The 20,706-nt window shown below is 41.2% G+C and overlaps 2 protein-coding genes across 5 annotated transcripts in view; both read right to left on the bottom strand.

Annotated features, from left to right (window-relative positions):
- TUB (TUB bipartite transcription factor) overlaps positions 1-18,372 on the bottom strand; it is a 278,494-nt gene extending 260,122 nt beyond the window's left edge. For all 4 annotated transcript variants that reach the window (XM_050954555.1, XM_050954558.1, XM_050954556.1 and 1 more), the window contains exon 1: positions 18,237-18,372. In XM_050954555.1, coding sequence (XP_050810512.1) covers positions 18,237-18,292 — 56 coding nt within the window. In that variant the 5' untranslated portion in view covers positions 18,293-18,372. The remainder of the gene's footprint in view (positions 1-18,236) is intronic.
- The window catches only part of LOC127051789 (uncharacterized), a 434,435-nt gene that overhangs the window by 29,252 nt on the left and 384,477 nt on the right, over positions 1-20,706 (bottom strand). The window lies entirely within an intron of this gene.

Below are 20,706 nucleotides of genomic sequence, written 5' to 3'. Positions count from 1 at the left end.
TTTTTTTCATGCAACCTCAATAAGGATTCTTTAAAATACAGCCAGCTTTCCTGGACTCCTAGAAAAATAATTGTCAACTTAATATTAAGTGACACAAATTAGGCATTAACCATGTATTATAGATCAGCCATAAAAACAGATCACCCTTAACTGATAGATATGCCAATGAGACTGATAAAAAAGAACTAGTATTAATAGTTAGATCTTTGGGGACTGGTGCCAGCTTGCAATTACCCTGCTCAGTAACAGGGGTACTAGAGTGGTATATATGGTGAACAGGAATTCAGGAGAGAAATGCAGAAAGTAAATATCATCCAGATAATTTACTAATGCCCTTGTTGTGATTTTGTTTCAGAAAAAAATAACCTGCTTTCACTTGTTTTCTAATAAGTCTTTTCAAACTGTAAAATATTCTCTATTATGGAAGCTACCCTTACTAGCAGCAATGATCCTCTTTGTTGGCTAAGATAATTACAAGCCGTTTCAAGCATGCTGTAAAATCACAGAATGTGTGTTGTGCGCATATTTAATGTTTCCTTATGGATAAAAGGCAATTACTAAAGGTCTTAATTCATACAGTAAAATGAAAAAAAATGTAAACATCTCCTCCCCAGGACTGGATGCAAAAATAACCCCACACAGTGCAAAACTATTCACGCTGTACATATCATTCATGAGAATCTGTAACTAACCTAACATTCTGCTTCTTTCCCAACTAAAACCTTGAACCATTTTCCTTCCAGATGTGAATGTCCATGAAAATGCTTATCAAAAATAGTTGCATTAAATTTAAACACAAATATTTTCCCCTTTCATGCTGGGTAATTTTAACACCCTGACATTTTGCTTAGTTGCAAAATTCAGCTAAATGGTTACAGTGGTCACCACTGGAAATTCAACAGTTATTCTAGCCACTAAGATATGGTGGTATTTCTCTATGCTTAGACTAGGAAACAGATGTGGGATCAAAGATGCTGTAGCTTGATAGCAGTTGGTAAATATTGCCTTTATAATGGTGACCACTGTTGTCAGGGTTCCCTCTCCATTCTGAACTCTGGGGTACAGATGTGGGGACTCACATGAAAAACTTCCCCAAGGCACAAATCCACTACTGCAGTCACAAACAGGGCCCTTGTTGAAGGCTTAGGAACAGCGATAGGTGTGAAGGCTTGCTTAGCCTGGCTGTGGGTGACCATTGCCAACCTCTTGGCTAGCTTCACACGGATGGGCAAGTCTTCCCCCAGCAGCATAGGAATGGGATAATCATCAGACTGCAAAAGTCCACATTCCTGACCAGCCCTTGTACTGGACAGGCAACTTGGCTGTAGGCAAGTCAAAAGAATTTGACTTGAAGGGTTGAATCATCACTTGGGCCTCTGGATTGATGAATTTGAGGTCCACTAAGGATTGGTGGATAGCTGACACTTGTGCTCCAATTCCCTACATGCGATAACCTTCTTCCCACCCACACTCAGTTTCCCTTTGCTCTGAGGGTATCTGGGAGGCATCTGGGCCTGTGGACCTTTGATGTAACCCCCGTGCAATGAACTGCAATCTGTTGGAGTTCTTGGGGCAGTTGGCCTTTACATGCCCCAGCTCATTACATTTAAAACATCGTCACTGGGGTGAGGTGGGTTGCTGGAGAATGGTATGGTGGGACAATCAGGTGCCTGGGGTGTTCCTTGGGGTGTAGGTGAGGCCTTGGACTGCCCCCAGCGGTATAGTGTGGTCTCGGAGTGTCCCTTCTGGTATCCACCCAAACTGCGACCAGGGTTGTTCCTCTCTGCTATCTCCACCTGTTTTGTTCCAATTTGCCCCACCTCTCTGGTGGTCTGGGACTGCTCGTATGGATCAGCATAAGAAGCAAGACCTTCAAATGAAGCCCACCTGTACTTGTTCATCAACACTGCAATTCTAAATGAGCACAAGACCAGCTGTCAAAGTGAATGACCCTGAACACAGGCTTGTTCTTGGCAGCACCATAACACATCAGCGGATAGGTTGCAGTTTGCTGAAGACATCTACCCTAACTAACAAAGATGCTTCTTCCACATTTCTGGTACTTCTGCCAGTCCCAGGCCAGGTGGCTTCTTTCCCTCCCTGGCTGCAAAGTGTCCTCCGAGCTGGCAGGTATTGGTGCTGGGCCCAGGAGGAAAGCGCTTGGCAGCAGGTCAGCACAGAGGAAGCTGGGAACTCTGCAGCCAGGGCTGTGCAGTGGAACACAGGGGCTGGAGCCTCTAGGAGCCCAGGGCAGACCTGGAGCCAGGCAACATCAGGCCCTAGGTAACAGTGCTACCTGGACAGCAGAATCTCCTGTCGGGAGCAGGAGCTGGGCACACGTAGAGGGGAGCTGGTAATTGTTTATGTATCACTGTGAGCTAAGGATAGCATGCGACTCTGGGTGGCTCGGGGGATGGGGTATCACAGTTCCTCCAGGAAATGAAAAAAAAATAGGGAGTGATTAAGGTGAATCACTTAGGTTGTAAACACCTCCAGAGATGCTTGCATGTACAGGTTCAGCCCAGGTTTTCCAGAGAACCAACAGATAAAGAAATAAAATGGCTGGCTTTAAACTGACTCAGGGTTTTCTTTCTGATCCAACAAACAGACAGACTCTTCTATCCATGGGGGACCCCCCAGCCCTTGCAAAAGGGTTGGAAAGACTTTGCGCTACTAGGGCATCCTAAGATTGATGGGTGACCTCTGGTAAGCTTTTAGCATGAATCTAGGAATTTTTTTTTCCTACACATTTTCTCTGTAGTGCTTTTAACCTCAAGAATAAAAATATGCTTACTTAAAAAGAGCTGTGTGGCAACTTGCAACAACTAGCAATACACAGTTTATAGCCCTTGGAGAGAAAGTAACATACAGGTGCTGGCCATTATCCACTGCAAGTCAGTCTGCCTATTACAGTGAAAGGCAGGGAGTTGTGCTGCCTTAAAACCCTCTGTCAGAGCGGAGTGGGATGTGGTCCCTGCCCAGAGATAGGTGATGGCTAGAGTGCTGAGAACTGACGGGGCACTCCTGGAATCGACCACAGAGTGGGAAAATACAGGTGCAGCTGTGACACACATATTTATTCATCAAGGACAGCAATATCTCATATGAGAGAAACACAAAGGGGTTAAAACCCTCAAAAAACTAAATCTAAAGAAAGGTAGCACTGAAACCTAGGCGGATTCAGACTCAGACCATGACCCAAAATATAGAGAGGCAACTTGTTAAACATGGAAGAGAGAAACAGATAAAAGACAGGAACAGAAAAGCCAAGAAATAAAATCATGAAGATGCAGGGTGAATCTGAAGAAGAGTGTGAGAGCAAAGGCATTTTTCAGCCATCTCTACCAACTGAGAAAAAAATACCAAAAATACCCTTTCAATTTACACTTCCAAATGCTATTCGAGAAGAGAGGATAGCTGTCATGAGGAAATGGCATCAGTAAGTGGGCTCTCCAATTTTTAGTGAGCTCAGTATGGCCTTTCTTAAACTTTAAAAGACCCCCTGACACTCATGGAAAAGGTATTACAGATTGGAATTGATGCATAAAGAGGAAGGGGAAGAAAGAATATGAATGTGTGTTGATAACAATGAAAAGGGGTGAAGAAGAAGTGGCACCATAGATGTGATTTAAGCCAGGATATATAAAGGAGAAAGGGGTCTGAAATATGGCTCTGAGCAACGGATCCCAACATCTGTTCTTTAAAAAAAAAATGGTGCCACAGCTCCACCCATGGTGGGGAGTCTTGATACCCCAGACAGAGTTCACCACACCAGGAGAATGGGCTAATCAGCTGGCTGTATCTGAGACTATAGGGAACCTCCACATTGTAGGGAAAGGTGGAAGGGGGGAATTTTATATCATTAAGAATATTTTGGGAATTTGTGGGGGAGGGGAGAGAGAGCTGGGAAAACAACAAAAACAAAAAACAAAGCCACTATATTATTTTTCTATTACTTTTAACCAATGTGTTGAGAGGGAACTAGAGAAACAAAAACAATGCAGGAGCAGCAGGTTGAGCAGGAATTTTTTTTGTTAATACCAATCTAAGTAAATATTATTCATCTTAGAGAAGGTTCAAAAATCATGAGTCAGGCTCATCAAAAATCATGAAGTTAACTTTAAAATCATGAGATTATGTAAAATAATAGATTGGGTGGTCTTTTTATCTGTCTTCTGCTTTTTGGGCCATTAGGGTGTATTAGGGTCACATTCTAAAGATTTCTCCACAGCCACGAGGGCTAGAAACTTACTTTTTTCTCTAAGAGTGAAGGATGAAATCATCACATATCTACATGACTCCAGGAGCTGGGGCTTGAAGAAACATAATCATCATGGAACTCATGACAAAATCATTAGAGTTGGCAATGCTGCCTAGGTCATGCCTTCCCGCAACACATGGCTACGTGACCTGGGGGGAAAACTGCAGAGGTGTTAGTCAGAGGCTCCAGCTGACGGGGCAGAAGCACCAATGCAGAAACCTTTGGACATTCAGAGAATTTTCCAGTTTTGATAGGTTTCTCCAACCCTCCCCCTCCTGCTCCCTGATAGTATCTTTACCTCAGCGTTGCTCCACACCTGCCCCTCTTCCCTTACTACTGCCTCACTCTCTTCTCTCCTCCCCCACCCCACCCCCCATATATAGCTGATCCTCTCAAGTAAACCAACCCCCTCAAAAATCCTGGAACTAACATGTTTCCTGCCATCACATAGTTCACTGGGCTGGTATGTTATACCCCTCCCCCATACTATGGGTATCTTGCCTATTTAGATTGTAAACACTTTGGGACAGGGACTGTCAACTACTGTGTAGATATGTCTATGCTATGGAGACTACACCAGCATAGTGAGTTCAGCGTAGCTATGCCAGCATAACCACATAGTGCAGATGCAGCCTACATTGATAGAAGGGGTTTCTCCACCAGTGTAGGAACACCACCTCCACAAATGAAGTTAGTTACATCAACCTGAAACCCTCTTCCATCAGCACAGCTGCATCTGCTCTAGGGGTTATGTTGGTCAGGGATCTGGAAAAAACCCACAGCTCTGATCAACATAACTCTGCCAGCATAACCCCCAAAGTAGATGCAGCTGTATTGATGGAAGGGGGCTTTGGATTCATGTAGCTAACTTTATTTGAGGAGATGGCGTTCCTGCAAGAGTGTGTGGGTGGTGGGTAGTTCCTCACACCCTGACCACCATAGCTATGTTAACCAAACTTTTAAGAGTAGACAAAGTCTATATTTGTACAGTACCTAGAAGAGTGGAGACCCGTTCTTGGCTGGCCCTTAGGCACCACAACCGTAAACACTATTATTCATAATAATAATCATAGGCTGAGATGGTAAATGCTTGTTGATTAAAGGAGCAATTGGAAAAAATACTAACTTTAGGAAACATCTATCCCTCAGCAGCAGAGGTCAATTGCTCTTTTCCAAAAAAAAAAAAAAAAGTCCCCTGACTCTTGGAAGAATTTGGAGAAGAAGACATTGTAACAGTGGATAGGGTCATAGCTGTGCCCTGATCCTAAAGGTAGGCAGATCAGACACCAAAACAGCTAGAGAAACAGTCAGGCAAGGAGCTAAAACTACTAGTAAGTACACATGATGTGTATGTGACTCCTGAAGATGCTTCACTGAAAATGAAAGATTATTCCTTTTATTCAATTCCACAGCATATACATACACAAACTGATACGCTATTAATTTCCAAATCAATGTTTCATAACACTATTCTGGCTAAACAAGGATGTATGTGCTGGTCTGATTATGCGCCGTCTGGCTTCTCAATTGAAACTGAGGGCACAACTAAAACAAACATATGGAGATTAAACATTCCTCTCTTACGTGCTCAGGAGAGAATCCATAAATTAGAGAAGAAATTATACTTCAGAAAACATAACGCATGCCAGGTTTAAAAGAGCACTCTCTGGAACCCAGGAGTAACTTATTAAGTGATCAATCCTATGATATCAAGGTTAGAAAAGAAGAACCTCTTGAGAGAAGTAGAAAGACTTAAAGCTACATCAGACAAAATAATCCCAGAGCATGTACAAGAGACTAATTGAAGCTAGAAGTAAATCAAACCTGCTATAAACTGAAAAGGCAATCAGATTTACAGAACAACAACAGTATTATGAAAAAAGCAACAAAAGTGATAGGCTACTTGCTAATGGACTAAAATATATACAAGATAATAAAAAACAGAACTCCAGTCTGGAAGAAACCAAATCATTAATCATCATCATTTGCAAGTCCAAAGGATATACGTGAGGCATTTACAAATTTCTACTGGAGGCTTTATGCCAGCACATCCCAAACAAATAAAAGATTATAGAATTAATGCAAAGCTCCCTAAAACAGATCAGATAGACCAGGAGCATTTACACCTGATGAAGTTACAGAGATCATTAAATCATTTAACACAGTAAATCTTCAAGCCTGGATGGATTCCCCCAGAGTTCAGAGCACAACTGGCAGAGATCTTTAATGAGAAGTGGAAAGAGTAAGAGATCCTCAATACCTGGAGTGAAGCCCAAATAGTAGCAATATCAAAACTTGGAAGAAACTTATCCAGTAGTGATCTCTTTGTTAAATCAAAAAACACTAAGCTTCATGCTTCAGTCTTATCAAATAGACTGAAAAATACTGTGTAGATATATTTTCAGAGCTAAAATAGGTTTTGTGTTAAATAGGCAGTTAGCAGACTACATTCACAGAGTTCTAGACCAGATTTTTTTTGGGAGGAAGGGGGACAGATGATTCAACCAATTTCATCAACCTGACTAATCTATTTCTATTTTTAGATGCTGAAAATGTTTTTGGTAGAGTGAACTTTCAGTTTCTAAAGTGTACTTAAAAAGCATTAAGTTTAAATCCCAAATTGTAATGAAACATGCAGATTTTGTCACATATGGAGGATGTGGTGGGGCGGTGCCCCACCCCGAGAAGAAGGGCTGAACCAGGTCCTAGAGACTGTGCAGATCAGCAGTCAATCAGCCAAGGCCTGGGGAGAGCCAATCAGGGCAGGGAAACAGGCAGCCAATCAGAGTTGGGCTACGTCCTATATAAAGTCTACCTGGCAGAGGAGAAGTCAGTCACTCCTTGGGTACATCTACACTATGGGATAATTCCGATTTTACATAAACCGGTTTTATAAAACAGATTGTATAAAGTCGAGTGCACGTGGCCACACTAAGCACATTAATTCGGCGGTGTGCGTCCAAGGTCCGAGGCTAGCGTCGATTTCCGGAGCGTTGCACTGTGGGTAGCTATTCCGTAGCTATCCCATAGTTCCTGCAGTTTCCCCCACCCCTTAGAATTCTGGGTTGAGAGCCCAGTGACTGATGGGGCAAAAATCATTGTCGTGAGTGGTTCTGGGTAAATATCGTCAGTCATTCCTTCCTCCAGGAAAGCAATGGCAGACAATCATTTCACGCCCTTTTTCCCTGGATTGTCCTGGCAGACGCCTGTTCAGCTTTTTTTTTTTTCAGTCACCGTATGTGTACTGGGTGCCACAGACAGAGGCAATACTCCAGTGCTACACAGCAACATTCATTTGCTTTTGCATGATAGCAGAGATGGTTACCAGTTGTTCTGTACCATCTGCTGCCAGTGTAATTTGGCAATGAGATGACGGTTATCTGTCCTTCTGTGCTGTCTGCTGCTATCATGGGTGCTCCTGGCTGAGATCGGCCAGTGGCGCAAAAGCAAAACTGGGAATGACTCCCCGAGTCAATTCCTCCTTTAACGTTCCTAAAAATAGAGTCAGTCCTGCCTAGAATATGGGGCAAGTGTACTAGAGAACCAGTGTATCACAGAGCACAGCTGCTCCGTGTCAGATCCCACAGAAATGATAAGCTACATGCCATTCATGGGTGGTGCCCCTGCAACAACCCTCTCCCTCCCTACTCCTCCAACCTTCCTGGGCTACCGTGGCAGTGTCCCCCCCCATTTGTGTCATGAAGTTATAAAGAATGCAGGAATAATAAACAGTGACTTGTTAGTGAGATAAAATGAGAGGGAGGCAGCCTCCCGGTGCTATGACAGTCCAGGCAGGACATTAAGCAGTGCAGAGGAGAGGAGCCCAGCATGCTGCTGCTATGATAGTACAGGCAGTACAGAATCTTTTCTTTACACAGGAAAGGGAGGGGGCTGATGGAGCTCAGCCCCCAGTTGCTATGATGAGGACAGTTACCAGCCGTTCTGTCCCATCTACTGGAAATGGCCAGGAATCATTCCTATTTTTACCCAGGAGCCCCTGAGGCCAACCAGGGGTATTCAGCAGTTATCAAGCATGTTGTACTGTCTGCCACCGGGGAGGGAAGAGGAGCGGATACTGCTCTTTACTGCCACAGCATCACGTCTACCAGCAGCATTCAGTAGACATAGGGTGACATTAAAAAAAGTCAAGAAACGATTTTTTTGCCTTTTCTTTCACGTGGTGGGGGGAGGAGGTACATTGACGAACTATTCCCTGAACCACGCCGGACAATGTGTTTGAACCTACAGGCATTGGTAGCTCAGCCAAGAATGCAAATACTTTTCGGAGACTGCTGGGGACTGTGGGATAGCTGGAGTCCTCAGTCCTCCCTTCCTCCCTCCATGAGCATCCATTTGAGTCTCTGGCTTCCCGTTACGCTTGTCACACAGCACTGTGTAGCCTGTAGATTTTTTTTCAAATGCTTTGGCATTTCGTCTTCTGTAACGGAGCTCTTATAGAACAGATTAGTTTCCCCATACAGAGATCAGATCCAGTATCTCCCGTACGGTCCATGCTGGAGCTCTTTTTGGATTTGGGGGTGCATTGCCACCCGTGCTGATCAGAGCTCCACGCTGGACAAACACGAAATGAAAATCAAAATTTCACGGGGCTTTTCCTGTTTACCTGGCCACTGCATCCGAGTTGAGATTGCTGTCCAGAGTAGTCACAGTGGTGCACCGTGGGATACCGCCCGGAGGCCAATACCGTCAATTTGCGGCCACACTAACCCTAATCTGATATGGTAATACCGATTTTAGCACTACTCCTCTCATTGGGGAGGAGTACAGAAACCGATTTAAAGAGCCCTTTATATCGATATAAAGGGCCTCGTAGTGTGACGGGTACAGCGTTAAATCGGTTTAACGCTGCTAAAATCAGTTTAAACACGTAGTGTAGACCAGGCCTTTGACTAGCGAGGGAGAGCAGCACCTTGGACAGAGCAGTGCTGGGCAGGCTTGTGGGGGAGCAGAGCAGAGGTCCGGCCCAGATACCTGCCAGGCTGCAGTCCTTGCTAGAAGGGGTTGAAAAAGTGCATAGAGCCAAAGGGGAAGTGGCCCAGTGAAACAAAGCAGACAAGAGAGGAGAGAAGGACAGAGAGAGGCTGCTGCTAGAGGGTCCCTGGGTCGGGACCCAGAGTACTGGGTGGAACTGGGTTCCCCACTTTCCCCCCCTTTCTTTGCCCCTGGCCACCGAGGAGAGGGGCTGACATAGACTCTAGGGTTGTGGTTGGCCACCAAGGCAGAGGCAAACAGAAGGATGGCTGTTAACAACTCCACCTGGAAGGGGGTGAGACCAGAACAGTGGGCACTGCTGGAGGGCAGTGTCCTGAAGTGGATGAAGACTGTCCTGAAGGGAATGCCGCCAAGCAGGGAGCAATGTGAGTCCCAGGGCAGCAGCACAGAGACAATGGGCAAGCTACCAGGCTGCGAGGACGCCTCGGAGCGGTCGAGAGTTAATTCCCAGAGTGACCGGCATGGGGCGCCAGCGGTGGTGAGTCGAACCCCATCACAGAGAACTTGTCCAAAAATTAAGACATTTTGGAAAGAGGTTGGGGAGTTCAGATAATCCATCAGTGTTTTTGTTTAATTTTCCAAAAAAAATCAGTGCTTTATAAGAGATACAAAGGACTGATTACCTGTTTCTTAGTTGCAGCACAAATCACAATCACCAGTTGGTGGAAGTGACACGACTCTCCTAAACCAGTTAACTCATTCCAAAATGCTACGATTCAAATAGCTGACCCAGCATGGCAGAGTTTCACAGACAGAAGAGGGAAAGAGGTTTACCTAGAAACTTGGTTTTTAAATGCCAAGGAAGGGGAAAACTGCTAAACTGCCACCTTCCTTGAATTAATTGATGGAACTGTGAAGCATCACTACAAACATGTTTCTGTAACAATTTCTTGACTCTGCTAACCCAGCATTGGGGGGAGGGATAGCTCAGTGGTTTGAGCATTAGTCTGCTAAACTCAGGGTTATGAGCTCAATCCTTGAGGCGGCCACTTAGGGATCTGAGGCAAAAATCAGTACTTGGTGCTGCTAGTGAAGGCAGGGGGATGGACTCAATGACCTTTCAAGGTCCCTTCAAGTTCTAGGAGATAAGTATATCTCCAATTATTAATATCTTATTAATTTTTAATAACCAACTGACATATATATCTGTATTTCTTTCCTGAAAGGACAGCAAGAAAATATAAAGTAAAGCCTGGAAAAATGTTTTCCCATGCAGCAATATTGGTAGTCTTTGAATTTGATGGTTAGTTATGACCTATAAAGCCCTATGCGAGGAATTGTCTCACTTCCCAGGCCATACCAACATTGCTGCCATCAGCAGGGGTACATTAGCTGGATCCCCCTCATTATAAAAGAGGGCTGCTTTCAGGACAATCTCTGCAAGGGCTTCAGGAACTCCCTACTCCCCCCACATACAAAATATCCCAAATCTGGTGACTTTCTGAACAAGCTGCAAAAGACACCTGTTCAATCAGGTTTTTTTGAGAGGGCTGAAGATTTGCTTCCCACAGCAATGAAGGGCAAAAGGCATTTCCATGGGCACATATACTTTGCAACAAACATTCTGCAGCACCTAGTCTCAGAGCCTGGGTCAGTTGACTCGGGCTTGCAGGGCTTGGGCTGAGAGGCTAAAAATTGCTGTGTAGACATACCCTGTATTTGTCTGGCTGGCTGAGTTGCTGTTGAGTTGATTCCTTTAACGCTGCTAGGAATTCACTGTATTTATTACATTGTTAATGTTGTGTCAGGGCACCTAGGGCCTTGGACCGGTATATTTTGTATTGTTTTAAATGAAAATGCATAAATAAAATATTGATGTGGCAGGGGGCTATTAAAGAAATGCATTACTGAATGAATAGTAAATGTTCCATTAAAGAGTTAAACAAAGGCCACTGGGAGAAGTTAAGTGAGTCCTGACCGCGTTGGAGTTAACCACATTCACAGATCAACACTGGTCCACCTTTTGTGGCAAAAAGGAGAAGACTCTTTCAAAGTGTAATCTAATGAAATGGCTCCTTCTTTCACCACTGTTTTTACCACAACTAGTGGTAACTTGGGCCTTGTCTAATGGAAAAATGCATCAGTTTAACTAAATCGATTTCAAACTCTGTCTAGTTAAAAGAGCGCAGTCCCCAAATATATACATACATGAAGCAGTTTAGCCCTTGCTTATATTGATTTAGCTTGCATTGGTAAATTAACATATGGATTTAAACAGATTTGATATAATCAAAAGGTAAAACCAATTGGAGTCTACAACAGAGGCTTGCCCCAATTTAACTAGATTTTAAAACTGACTTATTTAAACCAGTGTACATATTAAGGCCTTACTGTGTGTAATTAGTCCTATTGGTTTCAGGGGTGACCTTTTGCAGAGGAAAGAACCACATCACGTCAGTGATGGAGGGAAAATCTGATCTTCTATTAGAAAGACAATCCTAAACAGATTGGCAAGGAGAGGGAAGCAAAATTATTTAGAACCAAAGATAGTCCTAGCCAAAAGCATGCTCAGCATGGAGAACTGAAGGAGAGATGATGGTGGAATAGGTTTGGCTTTGAGCTGGGACCAGGGTTTTTCTATGCACCAGAAATGTGTGCGCTTGGGAAACAGGCTGACAGCCTAGTTCAGGGAGAATCAGAACTCAGTACATATTGTGAGTAAATCATTCTAAGAAGTGGTGTCCTGTGGGTACGACTGTACTTCCTTCTCTCTTAACAAGTAATCAGCCCACTTCAGAAATGCCAAACTCTCCTCCAAGTTCCTAGAAACATGGACACTTTTTTTTATTTGTTTAAAATAGTTTGTGTATCATCACAAATGGAGTTGTGCTTTATTTCTGAGCAGTTGACTGATTCCTTCATAGTTTTTTTATTTGCAGATCGCAGTGAACAGGTATAAACCTGTAAACAGGTAAAGCTTTTATATTTTCAGTAACCAGTGCAGATGACTGCTAGCTTGGTGTTATGGTTTCTTCTCTCTTCTTTTTAATGTGCTCAAAAGTTGATAGCTAATACGTAAGTACTTGGAATGCCTCTTTAAATTAATTGCTGCAGTCCTTATGGGAACTGCATATTTTGAACCCAGACCTCCATTGATATGCATCTGTTTTAGATTTCCAAATACTGCAGCATTCGGCCTTTTACAGTCTGTAAATTAAAGAAAGATCCATGGAGAAAAATGTCTTCGATATCGTATACTCGCGATGCTACAACTTTCTTTCCCGAATCAAGTACTCTCTCTCTCTCTCTCTCTCTCTCTCTCTCTCACACACACACACACCATCTAGTACAATGATTTGGGACAACATCTGAATTGAATGAGATTAAACAATTAGTACAAGAAACTTTAGACAATCTGGGATTAATTTATTTCAGCAAAAACCACAGTCTATAACAGGGTGGATTGATTTCAATTACAGCAATTTAAATCACCAGTTTTAACCAGGATTTAAATCAGTAAGCAGAAACCTTGATTAAAAGTATCCATTTTAATGTTGTTTTGCATTTGCACACTCGTTATTTTCCAAAAGAAAGGTTGATTCTCACTGGTTGGTAACCACTAATACGTTGACTTGCAACTAAATATAGCCATTATACTAAACGTGGAATTTTTGGCTGACTAGGAGGATATATTTATTTAAGGTATTATATAGCTTAATATACATTTATTCAAATTCTTAATATTTACATTTTTAATGCTATGGAGTGTTGGATAAATTTTTTAATTACTAGATTGTTAATTTTTGCTTAGTATTTATATCAAGCTCTCTTTAAATGAAAATTGGAATTTAATTAAAAATGCACTGAACCTGCTTTTTTATAATTGTTTGTATTAGTTAAATGAAATTACCTTAAATGTTCTGTATACAATAACAAAAAAAAATTTAATAAACCATGTTTTGCATTTAAAATTGATTATTAAAAAACAGAAGTAGTATATCCTGGCCATGATGAGGCTCTCAGGTGCTACAATAATACAAATAAATAATAAAAGTAACTATTATTTGTAGTTAATGAACTGATTGTTTCTAGTCACTATGTCCTTCAAGATTTTAGAACTAGTAGATCTCATCCTCTCAAACCTCATTTTTATTCCTAGAATGTAAGAGGAAAATAATCTTTCCTTTTTTTCCCAATTTCAAATCAGTTTCTTATCTTTGAATGAACTAGTTGAATAAACTGAAAAGAAGAAAATACATGCTATTGCTGTCAAAATATGGTTTAGCACCTCAACAAACTTTGGATCCAGGTGCTTAATCTGTGACTTGGATCAGTACAGTGGTTTGACTTCCTTTAAAACTTCATCAGCAAACATGTGCTGCATAATATTTTTTATTTAAATTAAATGATTTTAGGCCTTAACACAAATAGTTTATTGTTTCAATTTTAAACAAGTTTATTTTAAAAATGAAAAATGTATTTACATTTAAAAATCCAATTTAATTTTTTTAATCTTGTTTCCAATCAATTTTTATCCACTCTGGTCTATATCTTGGCATTACAAAGTTAATGTTCAGTAATGAGAGGTTACCACAAGATGGATGTGGAACAAAGACAGATTTACTACTAAAATGACATTATCCTTCCTAAAGGAGGAAAAGTTGGGAGATATGGCTATTGTATATTTATTCATTTATGACCTTCTCTTAGTTGACATACACTCCTTGTCACACCTGTGCTGTCCTCCACTATTCCCTACTTTGAGAAGAGCCAAGGCTCTTTTCTTTACCTGCTTAACATGGTGGTCAAAGAGGGATTTGTGCCAGATGGTCTCTTGCCACCATTAGATTTTCCCTCTCTATGTTTTCATCCATAGGGCACACACTGGAATTAGCAGTATTGTTTCTATAGAGTAATTCTTCGAAGTACTGGGTAAGGAGTTTGTAAATTGTAATTCCAGGGACTACATTTGAAAAATCTGACTAAAGTTTGCAGATAAAAATCCATGAATACACACAATAAGAATTACATTGTCCCACGATTAAAGTATGTGCAGCAGCTTTTGATGATCAAAATACTTACTGTTATCTATCCCCAATTGAAAACAAATGGGGATATTTAAATGTAGTAATAGCAATACTCAGCATTGATTGTTTAAAGTACTGTGCCGATTTAACTCATCCCAACACCACCCCTGTGAGGAGAGTAAGTATTATAATCCTTGTTTTGCATATAGGGAAACTGAGACACAAAGGAGAAGTGCCCTGTGTGAGGTCACTCACCTAGTCAATGGCAGAGCTGAGAATTGCATTCTAATCTCAAACTATATCATTTGGGGAGACCAATATGTCTGCCCCTGCCTTACTGCTGTCAACCTCACTACTACTGGGAATCTCCTATCTCAAACATTCTAGTCGGGACATATTTTATATATATATATATATATATATATATATATATATATATATATATATATATATATATATATATATATATATATATATCCTAAAAGCTCTCTGAAATCACATGCACACTGCTAACTTCAAAAGGAGTCCCCTATCTACAAAGCTATTGCATGTGACATGAGGAAAACCCCTATCGTTAAGTAGACATGGGAAGGAAACCTGTTAAGGTTGATCATTGCTCTTATACTACTTCTGAAGACCTTTCTTCTTCTCCCTCTGAAATAGCTCTTTAAGCTTGCTAATTTAAAATAAAATATAAAAGAGCACAGAGCATAGCGAAATCCAGAGTAAAAAGAATGAGAAATGTCACAATAACTATCACCTACAGAGCTCCACAAACATTAATTCATCTTCCTAATGCCCTTAGGAGGAAGATAAGTATTATTGTTATTCCATGGAGAAAAGAGAGAATGTTTACAGTGAAGTCTCAGAGTGTGCAGACAGTTCATATAGACATACCCAAGCTACCTTTAATGTACCTTGCTCAGGTACTGGAGCAGTGAAACTCAGGAGTTTCTGGCTTGACTCTGCTAAGATCACTAGACGCATACAAATTTACCGTAAAATGTTTCTTACAGAATAGTGAAGACATAGAGCCAGTCACGTAAGATTTGCTGCATGTGCTTGTTTTTTAAAAGTGCCTTTATATTTTTAAGGTACTGTGGTCCATTTATCCTGGGAGTGAAGTTACCATGACAGCCAGTCATAATGTTTCATGATAATTGCAAGCACTTCAGCAGCAGGTGTCTTCTCTTTCCCCTCCTTTCTGAAATATTGTGGTGTTTATTTTACTTTGATATTTTTGGAAGGAGCAATAAAAATACCTAATGGGTGTATAGTGCTATTTCTTTACACATGAGACCAGTTTCTCCATTTTACAGGTGGGGAAACTGAGGCAGAGAACTGTACGGTAACTTGCCCAAGGTCATGCTGCCTCCCTAGAGTAGGAATAAATTAGAAGTTTGTTACCAGGACTAGTAGAACTTTAACTTCCTCTTACACCAGGGTGTCCAACTCTCATGATTTCATCACGAGTCTCGCATATTTAGTTTGTTTCTTAAAGTTCCTGTCGGCAAGTGACTAGAGGAGAATCTCAGCTTTGTTTTTATTTTTTAAAGAAACTTCTAGCTCCCTTGGTTGCAGAGACAAGCTTGACAATATGACCTAACTGCACCCTAAATGTTCTAAAGGCAAATAAAAAGTACCTCTGGTGGTTTTTAAGTGTAATGACCTTTAAGACAGTCTTGCTTTTTGGGGACCTGACTCATGATTTTTGAATGCTTGAGGTAGAAATTCCAGGAAGCACAACTGAAGGAAATGTAAGATTGATGTAAAAATGAGGGAGATGGGGGAAGAGACTCTATAAGAAGAGTACATTTGGAACACACTGTATACTTACATTTGGTGCATTTCTCACTTGTAAGAGGGAAACTCCACAGACCTATCTTGAGCATTTACTTCCAGCCTGGTTGGTCATTTGTATAAATGTAACAAAGAGGCAAACCCAAATAGCCACAGGAACAAAGGATACTATATTAACATGAATAGAACCTGCTTATTCCCTGAGGTGTTTTTATGCTAACAGAAATAAGTTATCTCCTCCTGACAGCAGTTTTTTGCATTCAATGAGATCAGCAAAAATGGATCATGTACAGTGCCTCAAATACAAATAGCACAATGAGGTTTCTGATATTAGAGAGGAGCAATCTTTGTTATAATTATATGGGGCATCTTCTTGTAGATAGATGTAAGAAGATGGTTTCAATGTACAAAAACAACTGTGCACCATTTTTTCAGCAGGGAGAAACAGCTGAAAAAGCAACAATTCGTTCCTCAACCTTCCAGCATTAGCAACTGGGAGAGAATAAATTATACAGGCATTGGCTCATATACCTTATTTTCTGAAATTTTTCATAACAATCTGGAAGCTGTGCAACTGAAGGCAAGTGAGACATGGAAATATTGCATTTCTTCCCAAAAATATAATGCAGAGAGCAAAGAAGTCAAACAGAAATGAGTATAGCACACATACTGAATGCAAAGCTAATAATTAGCAATAAAGACTTTTCAGTTTTCATTTCTGTCACAGTGAACTGGATAACCAACTCTAAAGCAGTAAACATGGTTAAAGCAAGCACTGCCACAAAGAAAACACATCTAAGACTAATTCTCTTGAAATTTCTGTTACATATACTATGAGATTAAGGTATAACATCTGCAAAACTTGGCATACATGGAATAGACTCAAATATATCATGGTGTTGTGACGCTTTTACTTAGGACATGGCATAAGAGACAAGGTGTCTGCTCTCTGTAGGGGGGACAGGATTACATGCGTACAAACACAGCATGTTGTATAACATCTTTTTGTATGCGTGTTTGCATAAATATACCTATATACACACATTCCCACTCTCCTCCACATGATCTGAAATAGATTGTGACACACGTATAAAATGATATTCATACATTTTCTAGTGATGTATATAGGATTTTCAGTCACAAAGTTAAGAAGTACACTCCGTGTGTGTGTGTGTGTGTGTATATAAACCATGTAACCTTACACACACAGGCAAAGTGGGTGCCATTCAAAGCATTATTTTTTCAGTTCATAAACCTTTCAAGGATTATTTCTGATGCTTGTTTTTGTCACACTGACTGACTGTGGTGACAGCCCTATTAGCACATAAATCCAGTCCCAAGTGTACAATTTACAGATTTTTAAATTGTTTTGATAAGTATGGGGGTATTTTATTTAAAGCGAAGCCTTAAAAAAAAATCTATCAAGCCATAATCATGAATCGTGCTCAATTCTAGTTGTGCATGTTACCTTGTAGCCACATGAAAAGCAAATTAATGGGACAAAATTTTGCCATTACACATTATGAGGTGGAGGAATAAAAGTGTAAATAGTTGCATCTTGACACAAAATACAGTCTAAGCATTTATAACGGCTTCATTGGGTCACCTAAACCAGCATTTTCCAGCTCTATGTTGCACATTTGTCACAGAATTTTTCAGATTTCTTGTCTGAAAGTATCACTATTTTACCACAACCACAAAACCTGAAGTCCTGAAAATCTGAACATCTTAGGCTCCAGCATTTTAAGTTATTTAATTTCCAGGTATCAACTCTGAACTGAAACCGACAAGCAAATGCCTCTTGTCATAGGTCTGTATGAACAATTGTCTCATTCCTCATTGTATTTCAAACTAATGATCAAAGTGTTTGCTGAAAAAGTCCAGGAAATATCTGTATGGAAATAGCTAACAATTCTCCTCACATTGAATAATAAAATAATTATCTTGTGCTGCCCTGGTGGAAAAAAACTCGCTTTCTGCGAGAATAGATAAATGAAACAAACATTTTAATTTTCAAAGCAACATCGAGTCTAACAGAAAAAGTCATGCCTATATAATTAGAAGACCTGTATTCCTAAAGTATCATTCAGATTTTAAAGGCAGTAATAGGAGATCTCAGATTCAGTTTCTATTTGCTTTGCCTTGCTTATCAATACCAGAAAGAAGCAAGGTAAAAAAATTAAGACATACAATACCTGTCATAACTCCATCTACTGTACGACATTGTCCTGTTGCTACTGACACCATCCATTCTCTGGGTGTCAGCTGCAGCACTTCTATTATCACTTGCTTCTCCTGCACAGAGCCACTGATTGTCTGTGCAGGAGGGATGGACAAGAAGGTTGTTTTAAGAATCAGACACCTGTCTCTGAAAACCAACCAACGGCAAGGATGCTGAATGATACCTACAGCCATGCAAGATGGGACCAGAATTAAATGCACAGCCACTGATTCACTTGGGACTCTCAATCTAAGGAATGTACCATTGTATTTTCAGGAGGTGGGGATTGCTCTCAGGCTTTAGTTTATGTTCTGTGCAAACAACAGGAGGATGCTTTCAGCAGGTTGTTAGGCATAGCTGTGTTCAGGTGAAAGCAATGTAATAGTGCTAAGCTGCTTTAAAGATATTCTGTAAACAGGGATGAGTAGAAGTGGTTCATGTACTTCCTGCTAAAGCACAATTTCTTTTTTATTTATGGTTTCCACAGATACAACTCCATCTTTCTGACATCACCCTTCCTCTGTCCAATAGCCTAATCCCTGCGTCTTTCAAACATTATCCTTCAAACAGACAATAAAAAAATCCTCTACATACAGAAGTACAGACCTCAAGCCACACAGACATCATTCAGCGTGACAGCTTTGCAAAGATCACCACCCCTCCATCACAGGAAGAGCCCACTTAAACATACCTAAGCATGACTGTCTGATCTGTTTCAGATGACGAGAGCTGGTTTATAGGGTCCAAATCCAAAGTCCATTGAGATCAAAGGGATCAGGCTTTTGCTCAGCATGCATCAGCTCTCTTCATTCTGGGATTATAGTGGAAATTCTTTAAAATGTGTGGCATGTTACACCTCAGTCACTTGTTTCATACAGTCTAAGCGTACTAGGCAGAAGGCAGGTCTTCCCATGTTTCCTACGGGACAGTCAGCACATTTGTAGCAGTCTGCCGTGACTGCCTCAGGAAGGGAAAAGATTCCATGCCACCATGAGATTCCACCTCGCATATGTATAACATTTATTACAATGGGGGAGCTGAAGTCCCCAGTTTCAGATCGCAGTAATTTGCTTCAGGAAGCTGTCACTTCTGAAAGTGAGCCCTGCCATTTAGGGGTGTCTCACTCCCCCCACCAGCTTGCTGACTAAAGCTAAGTCATTGCAAGGAGCTGAGATCAGGCTGGCGTGGCTCACACATCACTCATCAGGAATAACTGTGTACAATGAACCCTCCAGATGGCTTTTCCAAGCAGAAAGAGCATTTCTTCCCACCCCTTCAGAATAGTTTGTAGTGCCAACATTAATGACGCTGTCCATAAAGCTGGATTTCAGTAACAAAAATGAGTTGGCAACAAACATCTTAAAATGCCGTTCAGCTCTGAGTAGAGGCAGCCTTTGAGGCCTGCAAAGGCTATGAAATCAACTTCTTTCACCCCAAGGTTCTAGGGCCCTAGAAATGGCAGGGATGTTCCAAGCTTCCATACCAACAGAAGACAGTCTGTAGTCATTGCCTATGGGCACAGCCTCGGAAACAAACTCATTGTTAGGAAAGTTTGTCTGTGAATCTTTGTGAATATCCTGTGATCTTCAGAATGTCCAGGGTGGCCAGTGGGACCCATGAAACATATTGCCAAAAGTCCCTTGATTTTTGAAGAACCGCAGGGCTGATTCACAGCTGTGGGTAGCTGTCATGGTATAATTCCCCACTCTGAACCTTAGCGTCCAAAAGATGGGGTACCAGCATGAATTCCTCTAAGCTCAATTACCAGCTTAGAACCTGTAGCACTGCCACCAACCAGGAATTCCAGTGCCTGGTACACTCTGGTCTCCACAAAACCTTGCCCGGGGACCCCCAAGACCCAGACCCTCTGGATCTTAACACCAGGAAAGTAAACCCTTTCCCTCACCGTTGCCTCTCCCAGGCTTCCCCTCCCTGGGTTACCCTGGAAGATCACTGTGTGATTCAAACTCCTTGAATCACAAAACAGAGAGGACAATTCACCTTCCTCTCTCCTTCTCTTTCCTCCTCCCAGACTCTTCCTGAGAGAAAGTAATCCTGGCACAGAGAGAAATCAGCCTCTCTCTCCCTCTTCCCTCCTTTCTCCCCACCAATTCCCTGGTGAATCCAGACCCCATCCCCTGGGGTCTCACCAGAATAAAAAAAAAAACAATCAGGTTCTTAAACAAGAAAAACTTTTAATTAAAGAAAGAAAAACAGTAAAAATTATCTTTGTAAATTTAAAAAAAATGGAATAGGTACAGGGTCTTTCAGCTATAGACACTGGGAACACCCTCCCAGCCTAAGTATACAAGTACAAATTAAAATCTTTTCAGCAAAATACCAGTTTGAACTCCTTTCAGCCAAATACACATTTGAATTTCTTCCAACCAAATACACATTTGCAAATAAAGAAAACAAACATAAGCCTAACTCGCTTTATCTAC

Source organism: Gopherus flavomarginatus, chromosome 5 (genome assembly GCF_025201925.1).
Source record: "Gopherus flavomarginatus isolate rGopFla2 chromosome 5, rGopFla2.mat.asm, whole genome shotgun sequence".
Classification (NCBI taxonomy): domain Eukaryota; kingdom Metazoa; phylum Chordata; order Testudines; family Testudinidae; genus Gopherus; species Gopherus flavomarginatus.
Note: the sequence above shows the minus strand (reverse complement) of the source record. Positions and strands in the feature narration are given on the sequence as shown.